Source organism: Xenopus laevis, chromosome 3L, assembly GCF_017654675.1.
Source record: "Xenopus laevis strain J_2021 chromosome 3L, Xenopus_laevis_v10.1, whole genome shotgun sequence".
Taxonomy (NCBI): Eukaryota; Metazoa; Chordata; class Amphibia; order Anura; family Pipidae; genus Xenopus; species Xenopus laevis.
The window spans coordinates 46049849-46063912 of record NC_054375.1 but is presented as its reverse complement, the minus strand read 5'-3'; the positions used below and the strand labels follow the sequence as shown (position 1 = coordinate 46063912).

Genomic DNA, 14064 nt, shown 5'->3' with positions numbered 1-14064 from the left:
AGCCCTCCAGCGGCTCAGCCAGAGAATCCTTCAAGGGAGAGTATTTCTCAAGGTCAGGGGCTCAGCTCAGATGCTGATGTGCCAGCACCATTGTGGGCCATTCATTTAACACAGTCCCTTGCTTCCTTGCAGGGTCTTCCCTCTATTGCTGACAATTTAGGAAGAATGTTAGCCAGACTTGATCAAAAGACTAGCTCTAAGCGAAAGCGGTCTGAAGAAACTAAAGTGCCTACTACGTCTATTCATTGTTTGTCTGACGAATCTGCAGCTGAGCAGGCATCCTCACAATCTGAGGGAGAATTACTTCCTTCTGAAGTTTCGTCTGGGGAGGAGGAAGAGACTGTGGAGGACCACAGAGATCATGATAGTCAGCATGATGTGGAGGGTATTATTAAGGGTGTTATGGATGTGTTGAATATATCACAAACGCCCAAATCCCAGGATGATTTGGGGTTATTCAAGAGGAAGCAAAAATCCGAAGTTTGTTTTCCTTCTCATGAGCATCTTCTTCACATAATACAAGAAGAGTGGAGTGTTCCAGAAAGAAAGTTTCAGACGACTAGGAAATTTTCTAAGTCTTATCCATTTTCGAAAGATCTGGTAGAAAAGTGGACTAATCCCCCAGCAGTTGATGCACCTGTATCAAGATTGGCCAAGTCCACTACATTGCCAGTCACAGATGCGGCATCCTTCAAAGACCCATCTGACCGAAGATTGGAAGGTTTTCTTAGGTCAATTTATTCTTCGTCTGGGTCAGCTCTTCGCCCATGCCTGGCTTCGGCTTGGGTGGCCAGAGCAATACAAGCGTGGTCCGAATCGCTTGTCAAGGACATCCAGAATGCAGTTTCCAGATCCGATCTGTTATCATCAGCCAATGCGATAGCAGAGGCATCGGCTTATTTGTGCGACTCCGCACTAGACACAGTTCAAGTCACGGCACGTACTTCCGCTCTTTCTGTTGCAGCACGTAGAACATTGTGGCTGAAAAATTGGTCAGCAGATCTGAGTTCTAAGAAGTCCTTGACATCTCTTCCATTCAAGGGACAGCGCCTGTTTGGTGAAGAGCTCGAAAAAATTATTTCGCAGGCGACGGGAGGAAAAAGCACTTTTCTTCCACAGGCCAAAAGTAAAACAACTACTACCACCAGACGGGGAAGGTTTTTTCGTGGCTCAAGTAGACGATACACACGAAGAAACAATTCACCACAGCGGTCACACTTTCGAGCCAAAACAAACGACAAAGGTCGCATGCATTGGAAGACCAATCGACCGGTTATCAAGCCCGCAGCAGATAAGTCTTCGTCAGCCTGACGGGGTACCCCTTCCGGAGTCGGGGGAGCGTATTGGGGGCAAGTTACTCCAATTCCGGGAGGTGTGGATCAACCATGCGTCAGACATGTGGGTGAACGAAATTATTTCCGAAGGTTACCACATAGATTTCTCAACCATTCCTGGCAAAAGATTCATCATGTCCAGGGTTCCTGCAGATCCAGACAAAGCTGCTGCCTTTTCTAAATTGCATCACAAGTTTAGAACAAAACTGGAGTGATTGTTCCAGTGCCACATTCAGAGAGATTTTCCGGATTCTATTCCAACATTTTCATTGTGCCAAAGAAAAACCGCTCCTTCAGGCCGGTACTAGATCTCAAACAGCTGAACAGGTTCGTCAGATCAGTACCGATTCAAAATGGAGACTCTGAGATCAGTGATAAGAGGGATGGAGAAAAATCAACTGCTGATGTCTATCGATATCAGAGATGCGTACCTCCATGTACCAATCTGGCCGCCGCATCACTCCTTCCTTCGATTCGCATTCAGGAACCAACACTACCAGTTTGTGGCTCTGCCATTCGGACTCTCTTCAGCCCCCAGAGTGTTCACAAAACTAATGGCAGTATCGGCGGCGGCATTACGTCTGCAAGGGATTTCAGTCACTCCTTATCTGGACGATCTGCTTCTGAAAGCCAGATCAGAGGAAAAGGCAGAGGAAGATCGGAGCAAGGCAATCAGTCTTCTGCAGAATTTTGGCTGGACCATAAATTGGTCGAAGTCCAATTTGCGACCCAGTCATCACATGACATTCCTGGGTCTCGAGTTCAATACCATTACACAAATGGTGCATCTTCCGTTGGACAAGCAAATGAAGGTCATGAAGCAAGTCCGTCTACTCCTCCGAGATCAGAGTCCAACTGTTCATCTAGGAATGAGAGTACTGGGACTCATGGTTGCTACCATAGAAGCCGTTCCATTTGCACAGATTCACTTACGACCATTGCAAGCGAACATTCTAACGTCATGGAGAGGGGGAGCTCTCACTCGCAAGCTCAATCTATCTCAGTCGACAAGAGTAGCCATCCAGTGGTGGCTGCGACCGAACCAATCTCTCCAAGGGTCAATCCTGGGCGACGCAAGATTGGAAGATAATTTCCACAGATGCCAGTCTGAGGGGTTGGGGAGCAACCTGGGACAACTTGTCTGCCCAAGGTCAATGGTCTCCAAGGGAGTCCAAACTTCCAATCAACATCTTAGAGCTAAGGGCAATAAGACTAGCTCTGGCCGAATGGACAGAGTTGTTACAGGCAAGTCCGGTTCGATTACAGAGCGACAATGCTACCGCAGTGGCGTACATAAATCGCCAGGGAGGTACTCGCAGCAAAGCGGCGCTGTTGGAAGCTCAACAAATTCTCAGTTGGGCAGAAACCAACGAAGTACAGCTGTCCGCGATCCATATCCCAGGAGTTCTAAACACCAAAGCAGATTACCTCAGCAGAATTCGTCTAGATCCGGGAGAATGGGAACTTCACCCAGAAGTGTTTGCAAAACTAGTACTCCATTGGGGACAACCACAGGTCGATCTAATGGCGTCAAGAAACAACACAAAGGTGCCTCGATTCTTTGCTCGTTACCGAGAGAGACTGGCAGCAGGGGTCGATGCCATGACACAGACGTGGCAGTTCAATCTAGCGTACATATTCCCTCCGCTACCCATGCTTCCACGAGTCCTCAAGAAGATCAGACAGTCAGACATCACGGTAATTGTGGTGGCTCCTTACTGGCCTCGGAGGACTTGGTTTTACGACCTTCAGGAAATGTCAATAGCACAACCGATACGTCTCGAGAACAGGCCGGACCTTCTGTTCCAAGGGCCCGTGGCACATCACAACCCAGGGTTGTTCGCTTTGACGGGATGGCTGTTGAGGCAGACATCTGGCGAAAACAAGGGTTAACAGAAGAAGTTATTGCCACATTATTGAGAGCTCGTAAGTCTTCATCTTCAAAATCATACTACAGAGTCTGGCAATCCTATCGGAGTTGGTGCGAGGAGTTCAATCTATCCTTTCACAAGCTTAGCATTCCGAGAGTTCTGTCTTTCCTGCAGCGCGGGCTCAGGCGAGGGTCTAAAACTCAGCTCTCTGAAAGTACAAGTATCAGCTCTGTGAATCCTATTTCAGTCCAAACTAGCCTTGAATGATACAGTACGCACTTTTCTACAAGGAGTGGCACATATAGTTCCTCCATATCAGCCTCCAGTTCCAGCATGGGATTTGAATGTTGTTCTTGAAGCCCTTCTGGATCCACCATTCGAACCGATGGGATCTATTTCAGATACTTGGCTTACCTGGAAGGTAGTGTTTTTAATGGCAATTACATCCACTAGAAGAGTGTCAGAACTGAGTGCACTATCGGCAGATCCATCTTTTCTAGTGTTCCACAAGGATAAGGCAGTCCTACGCACAGTTCCGTCTTTCCTTCCTAAGGTGGTCTCGTCATTTCACATCAACCAAGACATTGTTGTTCCCTCTCTCTGTCCGGAACCAAAGAATGATAAGGAACGTCGACTACACAACTTAGATGTAGTTAGAGCCTTACGATGGTATATTGAAAAATCAAGGTCTTTTCGACGGTCTCAAACTCTCTTCGTATTACCATCAGGGCCCAGGAAGGGTCATCCTGCATCTAAAGCTACCATTTCTAGATGGATCAAGGAGACCATCAGACAGGCATACATGGCCAAAGGGAAGATTCCACCGGAGGGAATTCGAGCTCATTCTACAAGAGCAATCGGAGCTTCCTGGGCTTGGCGTAATTCAGCCTCATTGGACCAGATTTGCAGGGCGGCTACCTGGTCCTCTGTACATACTTTTTCAAAATTCTATAAAGTTGATATTTTTTCTTCAGCTGAAGCATCTTTTGGGCGCAAGGTGCTACATTCTGTGCTGAAGTAATGGTTAATTCGTTTTCCCGCCCTGCTGTTTTGGGGGCTGCTTTGTTAAGTCCCCATCGTCCCTGTGTCCCCCTATGATGACAGAGAAAACAGGATTTTTTATACTTACCGTTAAATCTGTTTCTCTGTGATCAATAGGGGGACACAGGGCGGCCCGCCCTAAAACTTTTGTTTATTGACCGTTTGGTCATGTCGGGATAATTCCCTGATTTACCTTCTACGTGGGTTATTATTATTTTGATTATTACGTAATCTTGTTACAGCTTTTTTTGTGACAAACTGATTGGATAAGCTGGAGTGTGGGGGTTAAGCCGGTTAGGCACGCCCACAAATTTATTAGTAAGTGTCCTGCCTCCTGGAGGGTGGAGCTTAACCCCATCGTCCCTGTGTCCCCCTATTGATCACAGAGAAACAGATTTAACGGTAAGTATAAAAAATCCTGTTATTTGCCATGAGGTTAGAGCAGATGCCAAAAATGAACTTGGCCATGACACGGAATTTATGGTGGGTTTACATCAATTGGTTGTTGTGTTGCAACCACGTGGGATCACTATGAGGGTCTCTTAGTTGCCTTTCACTCCTGCATCTTGCTCTAGTTGTTCCACCAAAAACAAATCGAACCATGTTTTAGCTGGCCTACAAAAGATTAATAAGTATGAATCCAATATATGCATTGCATAGACTCTAGCCTAATTATTGCCAGTCATAGTACATCAATAGACCAGTTTATTGTTGTATTATTTGAGGTAGGTTACTCCAACATTTTTCTTAAATAGTTCAAACTTCAGAAAAAAAGCAATCTATTTTATCAAGCCATAATCACTCACCGCACTCACAGTGATCCGATTGGTATAGTATGAAAGGTTGTATAAACTATTCATTGCATTTAACTGCTGTCACAGTGACACAAAGCTTTGCGGTATAAAAGTTGTCAGTGCTACCTTGGCAGTATGTTATCATTAAAACCTGCAAAATCTTTCTCCTGAAGTGTGAGATCAGCTTTTACGGAGTCCATTGTTGTGAAATACTGATGTAAATAGAGAAAAAGAAAAAAAATTCCAGGAAAGTATAGGGAAGCAGTTTCCTTACTGTCAGGCAAAAATTATAACCCAACCTTTGCTGAGAAAGCTGTCAAAGTACATGCCAACTCTTTATCAAAACTGAAGGTTAAAACTGAAGAAAGGCAAAGTATCGCCCAAACATGGAATTCCCATTATTGGGGGTTGTTCTGACTCTTACAATCCTACATTTGCAACATAACGAATTTCCTTAATTTCAGTTTTATTTTTGTCATTGTCCTTTGATATCAACTGCAGTAATGTTTGTACCAATGTGTAGCAGAATATTACATTAAGGAGGTCATTTATCAAAGGTCGAGTTGTTTCGAATCTGAAAAATTCAAGTTTTTGAGGATATTTTTCAGTTGAAACTCAAATTTTCATGATGTATTATGCCCCAAAGCTGGAAATAGCTTGAGTCTGAAAGTACTAAAACTAAAACCTGTCAAGGTCATATAGAAGTCAACGGCAGAGGTCCCTTGAACCATTTCAAGATGTTTGTAACCTTCATGATGATTCAGGGTTTTTTAGGTGGGTTCCCCTCAAAAACTCAATTAATTAGAGCGATTTTTGGTTTTTATACTCTGAAAACGTAAACAATTCAAACATTTGGGTTTTTCACCCCAAACTCACTGATTGAAGTTTTTTCCATTGGGGATTTTTCATAAATAAGAAACCATTTGCGTTGTGAGTTCATTCGAGTTATAAAAAAAAAAACTCACAAAACTCGATCTTTGATAAATAACCCCCTAAAGCAATGGCAACAGTACAAGTACCAAGTAGCACAAGTCAAATATCTGGTTTGTTCCGGGTTACTCTGCAGGTACATATAGTACTGCTGGTAGAAAATGATTCTAACAAACTTTTTAAAGCCTTATTTGTTTATCATGTAAAAATACCATAGCTTAGGGTTGTGACCTACAGGTTGGCATTTGGTCTGACCTCATTAGGGTCAAGTTCAGAACCAAGGAAGTTACTAAATGCTCCTTAAATAGCGCAATTTCCATAATCTGTCACAAGAGAATTTTATATATTTTCACAATTCAGAGTGAAAATATATTTTAAAAGTTAGAAGTAGCTTTAATACAAGTCTTCTGTACAGAAACTCACCTTTTGTTTTCAGAGCAAATTGTTGCTGTCACACTTTGTAGTGGTGCTAGTTCTCCCTGTCTTGCTTTCCTTGGATAAGAGCCAGGAAAGCAACATCTTTGTGGCTTTTAATTACTGCAAAAAAAGGAAATGACATATGGCCTGTGTACCAACGGCCATAGAAGGATTTATCATGTAAGCTATTTTCCTCTGGTCTATTAGATATTTATTTCTTTAAGCTCTCCTAACATATTGGCACCCCCCAGTGAATCAAACCTTCCTTGTCCTTTAACTATGGAGTTGGATACTATTTGAGAAGACAACATGAATTTGTATAAATAAACATCAACTGATAATTTAGGACAAATCCATCAGAGTTTACTGAGTCCCATTAAAGGAATTGTTCAGTGTAAAAATAAAAACTGGGTTAATACTGTTCAAAATAAAAAACGTTTCTAATATAGTTAGTTAGCCAAAAACATAATGTATAAAGGCTGGAGTGACTGGATGTCTCGTATAATAGGCAAAGCACTACTTCCTGCTTTGCTGCTCTCTTGGTTTCTACTGATTGGTAACTAGGTAGTAACTAATCAGTAACTTCAGGGGGGGGCACATGAGCTATAACTGTTGCCTTTGAATCTGAGCTGAATGCTGAGGATCAATTGCAAACTCAATTAACGGTTATGTCCCATGTGGCCCCCCTTCAAGTCACTGACTAACTCAGAGTTAGAGAGCTGAAAAGTAGAAAGTAGTGTTCTGGCTATTATGTTAGACATCCAGTCACTCCAGCCTTTATACATTACATTTTTGGCTAACTAACTATATTAGAAACATTTTTTATTTTGCACAGCCTATTTACCCAGTTTTTATTTTTACACTGAACTGTTGCATTAACGTCCATATCTACAGCATGCAAATCATCAATATCTCCTCAGATGAATCACTTACATTTTCCTGTACAACTATTTTCCTCTTGGTGGACTCTCTTAATGTAGTCTTTTTTTTTTAACCACAAAACTTTCATCATTCTCTGACGTATATATATATATATTTCCCTGGATTCCTCTGACACTCCATGGATATAAATGCAACTTCACTGGATCCTGGCAAGATTGCCTATAATGTTTGTGTGTGAGTGTAATTGGGATCTGCTCTTGGGCAGTGACATATATGAAAGGTAAAGAATCCGTAAAGCACTGCATAGAATATTAGTGTTGTGTGAATGATCATTATATTCGAGGATGGATAAGAATTGTAAGCATCCTTGAGTGTGTAGAAACAAGTTGTATCATTTGTTTTTAGCTCGGAAGACAAAGAAGAAAATCAAAGGAATTCAGCAATCTACTACAGCTACAGCACGGGAGTCTCCTGAAACTTCTATGACGAGGACCTTGGTACCTGCTTCTGTGGCACAACTCACACCTACCCTGATCTCATTACTGGAGGTTATTGAGCCAGAAGTGTTATATTCTGGATACGACAGCTCCATACCAGACACAACCAGGAGGCTTATGTCGTCTCTCAACATGCTTGGTGGGCGCCAAGTGGTGTCTGCTGTCAGATGGGCAAAGGCAATTCCAGGTAATGCTATTTTATATTTCTCATGGGTGTCTGTAAAATTTAATCTGTGTAGTGTTTTACTATATTTGTTACAAGATGACCAGAAAGGATTTGTTTTTGCATATATTTGCATTTGGATTCTCAGAAATATTAAAATAGAGTGGTCTAAAGTATGTTTGGAAAAACAATCAGATATTGTATAATATGAAGGAATTATGCAAACCATGCCATATTGTTAGTTGCCTCGTAGTAATACATTGACCACATTGTTTGGTATTATGAGTGAATACAATGCAGCAAGCAATCTTGACAACCATAGTGGAATTAGTGATCGCAAAATAAGCACAAGCTAATCGAAATAAAACAATTAATGTCACTATATGTAAATGGCCTACAATACCTATGCTATTGATAATAATACCAAACAGGTTTATGATCAGGGTAAAACTAGTTGCTTAAAATATTGTTATATTGTAGAGAAAGTCCTATGCTAAACAAGTGCAATTGAGTTCTAAATCAAACGCCTGAGGGCAACTACTTGCCCACTATAGGAAACAGAGAGAAAATTATAACTTTTGAAATGTTTTACGTGCATTTGAAATATCATTATTTGCGCCCATGTGTTCCTTCAATCCCAGGGACTAAAAACGGTCATAACCCAGGCAACTCTTTTGTTACTCCCGAAAGAACTGCTAATAACGATCAATGTTTTGCCCTGTATCCTATTTGCGTTTCCTTCTACTGTTATTCTTTGAGGACTGAAAAGCTGTATATTTACTGCATATTCTCTGAGCCTAAGATTTATCTTTTCATCATTTTTTTCAGGTGATAATAATGGTGATAATAATATTGATTATATGGTAATAATAAGTAACATATATTTGTGCATTTTCAAGAATCACTTTAAAGTAATATCAAAGGCATTGTGTATTTTTTAACGCAAATATGTATTTTGTTGGTAGGTAAATGTTATTGCTGAGTTTTCTTATGCTATATAGCACACGGACCCTTTTGCTGCTAGTGCCTTCTTTAAGGGTAAGGTCACACTGGGAGATTTGGGGAGATTTAGTCGCCTGGCGACTAGTCGCCTCTTCTTCTGGGCAACAATCTCCCCGGCTGGAAGGCAGGGGAAAGCAATTCGGGGAGATTGTCACCCAGAAGAAGAGGCGATTAGTCGCCAGGAGACTAAATCTCCAGAATCTCCCAGTGTGACTTTACCCTAAGACAAAAGTTTTCCTTTACTGGTGAAAAGAAATGTGACGATTCCTAACTCTTGGCCAATCTGGGCTAGGTGATGGAACAGTCATGGGGGGGAAAAAAGCATCTGCCTTTCTTGTTTAATTAACTTTGTAATAGCAGATCTTCGTGATAAGAAAATTGGATGATAAACTGAAGGAAGGGGAAAGATTGTGTAGAATGGAATGGCTTATATCCTGAGGATGTTGGTACCAGACACAGAAGAAAGGGGAGTACAGAGCAAATCAAAACAATTTCAGTCAACAAGCGCATGATTAGTGCAATACACTATATAGATAAAAAGAAAAAAATGCTATATAGATTGCTCGTTACCTTACTAGTGTAGAATGAGGCACAACTTTTATGAATGCTGCCTATAATGTCTGAAAGCTAATGTAAATGAGGCTTGCTGTGTCTTCACATTCTTCAGAGAAGCTCTTTTCCATCAAGTGCTCTCTTCCTGCTATGTGTTGCTGCAGAAGTTACAGCTACTGGAGCAGAAAGTCACAAATGGCAAGGAACATCATCACGCTGAGAAATGGACCATGAAGTCTCATGTAGTATCATGTACATCATGCTCTCCTGGGATTCAGAAACACTGGCATCAGTATTAATGAATGCTACAACATGCTGTTTTATGTGCGACCCATACTTTCAATAGACAAGGGGAGGCCTATCTATCAAATTTCGAATCTGTGCAGTTCTTTTCAACCACGACTAATCTCACATTTTAAAAAAAAAAGTACAAATGTCTAATTACCTATTAAAAGATCCAAATATAAAAAGCACAAATGGATAAAAACACTGAACAAATCTGAAAGTATGCGAAAAACTTCATTTACTCGGAATATGTATGCGTTTGCAAGCAGAAAAACTTGCTAAAGATACCTCCCATTGATTTCTACATGACCTCAACAGCTTTTATATGGCATTTTTGTGGGGGGGTTTTTACGCTTACTAAATATCTGAAAAATACAAATGTTAAAGGAACAGTAACACCAAAAAAATGAAAGTGTTTTAATTGAATGACAATATAATGTAGTGTTGCCCTGCCCTGTTAAAACAGGTGTATTTGCATCAGATACTCCACAATAAACTGCTGTATAGCCATGGGGGCAGTCATTCAGCTGAAAAAAGGAGAAAAGGCACAGGCTACACAGCAGATCACAGATAAGCCCTGTGGTATACAATGGAATCCTTCGGCACTTATCTGTTATCTACTGTGTATCCTGTGCTTGAATGGCTGCCCTCATGCACACAGCAGCTTATTTATATAAACTATAGTAGTCTTAATGGAACAAACATCCGTTTTACCAGGGCAGGGCAATAGTACATTCTATTGTCATTCCATTAAAACACATGTTTTTTTGGTCTTACTGTTCCTTTAATATTTCTACCCCATAATATGGAAAATTGAGCCAGTTATATCTCCATTATGGTAGTACTTCCAGACTATAGGGATACAACAGTTTGCCCAGTGCAACCAAGTAAGTTATGAAGCCTGACTCAGAAGTAAAGGACCTGCATCCAAACCTGTATGTAGATTCCCAACAGCCTCAAAGGATACATTTTGTATTTTTTTTTTCTTGATTTATTCATTAACTAAGAATGTTGGAAAGCTGACTTATACGGTATTATGTGGCAATAATTTAGTCTAAAATTAAGTCCTGTGTGTTTAACATTCTAACCTATTCACAGAATTAAAAAACACTAGGAACATTTTATATTGTTAGTTTTACCTTGTTGATTCCCCTATATCCAGAAGAAGAAGAGAGTACCGTGTGTTCTGTGTCACAGTGATTGAACTCAGAGTAAATAGATGGTGGCAAATTGCTCTCTGAAGGGCAAGCAACAGTGTCAGGTGTCAGCCACATGCTCTTTTAAGTTTCAACCTGCTCGGGCTATATGACCACTAATAACCACAGAGGTTACGATTGGCTCCTTGAGATTATGCATGGAGTTGCCAATAACATTGAGAGTACTACTCACCACCTAAATAAACTTCAGAAAATGTTATTTCTTGCATACAAAGATGGTATGTGTGCGTATGATGACATTACCCGTTCAATAAATTGTCCATGCAGCAAATCAGTCATTTCTACTAGTACAGAGAATCCTTCGTAAAAGATTCCGCTGAATCCTAATTTGCATGTTAAGATTTGAGCCAAAGTAACAAATTGCTGCATTGAGTCGTCTCATTGATGCTTTTAAGTTCCATTACATTAAGGGCTCAGATCTGGTTGTGCTGAATACTTTTCCATTTGGCACACCACAAAAAAAATACGTAAAAATCTAAATTCCTACCAGGATTAAAAATACTTTTAATATAAATTATACCATACTTGCTCGTCGAGCCAAAGGTTGTTCCAGTAAATAGAGACCAGCCTCTTAACAGGGTAATAACAAGAGCCTTAAATAAATGAAAGTCTCTTGACATGTGAAAACTTTTCAGTCATTGTCCATGCCAGTGGGCGTGTATTTCAGCTGCAGAATTATTCACATGTTTATGGTTCTGTGTTGAAAACAAGTTCATATATGATTTTGCAATTTCCCCAGGTTTCAGAAACTTGCACCTGGATGACCAAATGACCCTTCTTCAGTACTCATGGATGTTTTTGATGGTGTTTGCACTTGGATGGCGATCTTACAAACAAACCAATGGAAGTATTCTGTATTTTGCGCCAGATCTCGTCATTACTGAGTGAGTAGTGCCTTGGTTTTATTTTATTATTTTCTCCTGTTGCCAGGGCCGGATTTACATAGCGGGCAGCCCTAGGCCTGCTGCTGTTGGTTGCCCCCGTCCCCTCCCTTTTATTCGCGCAAATGTTCATCATCGGAACCGGAGCATTGGGGATTGGCGCACAGGTAATTTAAAAAAACTATTGTATCTCCAGCACATCCCCAGTGTTTCTGAATAAATGTGGGTGTAGTTGGGCAGCATGCCGCCCCCCTTAAAATCCTGCCACCCTAAGCCCGATCCTTGGTGCCCTTTCCACAAATCTGGGCCTGCCTGTTGGGTTTCTGTAGGTCCTCAACTGGTAAATTTAGTAGAAGGACTATTGAAGCATATACTCAGATTAAGGTGGCCATGCAGGACCTCCATGCACCGTGTTTGACCAGTCATCCCCACAGGCTGAATAAATGGATACTGTACAGGGGCCTGTGTATGGCTACCTTTCTATTGTTCCATGCTTTGATCAGAATAGCGGGGCTATGAGGCCCAATAACATTTAGTCTTTGCCTTTACATGAAGATGCATTAGGTTTTCTAGGTTCCTGTGTTTTTCACACTTTTTGTGTAATTTTCATTGCAAGAATAAATCTTGCATTTCAGATAGTAGGCACCCCTTTTTATATGTCACTTCTCCCCATCATAAGTGTAAAGAGATTATATTCAGTAAATATTATAGTTACAAGGAATGATGACTTTTACATGTGAAGACTTGTGTAGCTTAAAACCTGGAATTTCCTAGCACTACTCACCTCTTGGTCAAAAGTTTTTAAAAAGTACTACTATGCATAGACCATGGAGGGATGAGTGCATATTAATTAGCTTCTGGACACGTAGTAGACAAAAACAACTCATTCCTTGGCATTCAGAGGGAGGTTTATTTTTCTTGGCAGTTCATAGCCCTGATGAGTAACCCATAGCAAACAAACTACCCAATGACTCTCTACAAATTTTCCTTCTGAAAAGAATTTATATTTAGTAACATATACATAGTGTTTACCTGAAACCCACAATGCCGGGGGGTTTTACCTGGCAGTTAGTGGTATGAAATGGAAGCATACTGACTTGTATTATGTTTTGTTGCCCACAACAAAACACAGACAACAAATCACTCAATCTCTCATTGCCTTAAAAGAGCTTTGAAAGTGTGGCTGTACGTTGTGCTGTTAAAGGAGAAGGAAAGTCTGAAACCAAGTAAGCTTTATCAGAAAGGTCTAAATAAATACACCAGTAAACCCTCAAAGTAATGCTGCTCTGAGTCCTCTCAGTCAAAAGAAACACAGCATTTCTTTCCTTCTATTTTGAACTTTGCCACTGCTGAAATACTACTGTTTCCATAAGTCATGTTATATATTAAATGGAAATTGCTACTTTGAAAGCTCAGCCAACGATAAACAAAACTCCAAAGAATTAAGAGGAGCTCCCAAACTTTTTCATATGACTGTAAAACAGTACCTTGTACTTGATCCAAACTAAGATATAATTAATCCTTATTGGATGCAAAACCAGCCTATTGGGTTTATTTAATGTTTACATGATTTTCTAGTAGACTTAAGGTATGGAGATACAAATTACAGAAAGATCCATTATCCAGAAAACCCCAGGTCCAAAGCATCCTGGATAGCCGGTACCATACTTGTATACATATCTAATAGATCTGTATATTAGAAGAAACTGGAAGCGCTCACGGGCATAGAAAAAATAGTGGATTTATTGAAATGTCACATGCCCCCCCCCCACATGTGAAATTTCAATAAATTCACTATTTTTTCGCAGCCAGCAACTATTGTTTGATTCAGATTATATTTTTTTTCTTTTCTTTTGGCTTTGCCTATGGAACCAATCAAAGCCTGGGGGACACACACCAACAACTACCCTAAGTATACTGTTTATCAACAGCAGTATGTGTTCCACTGTTGAATTTGCTAAACTGTAGACTGGATTAATATTCAAGTAAAAGAACCAATTTGGAAGCTGAAATCAGTGAGAACCACGGCACAGAAACCTGGCATAGCAAAATCCACAACTGGATTAACTTGAAAAAGAAAGCGAGCCCTAGTGTACTTGGCAAACATCACATACCCATGGCCCTTGTTCTAGGAAAACAATTCATGCAAAGAAATGAAAATGTCGTTTTGAAGAAAATCTCTTAAATAACCGTCATTA

At 40.6% G+C, this 14064-nt stretch overlaps 1 protein-coding gene across 4 annotated transcripts in view; it reads left to right on the top strand.

Annotated features, from left to right (window-relative positions):
• Window positions 1-14064, top strand: part of nr3c1.L (nuclear receptor subfamily 3 group C member 1 L homeolog) — a 137132-nt gene that overhangs the window by 110267 nt on the left and 12801 nt on the right. For all 4 annotated transcript variants that reach the window (XM_018250792.2, XM_018250791.2, XM_041584998.1 and 1 more), the window contains exons 5-6: window positions 7675-7953; window positions 11725-11869. In XM_018250792.2, coding sequence (XP_018106281.1) covers window positions 7675-7953; window positions 11725-11869 — 424 coding nt within the window. The remainder of the gene's footprint in view (window positions 1-7674; window positions 7954-11724; window positions 11870-14064) is intronic.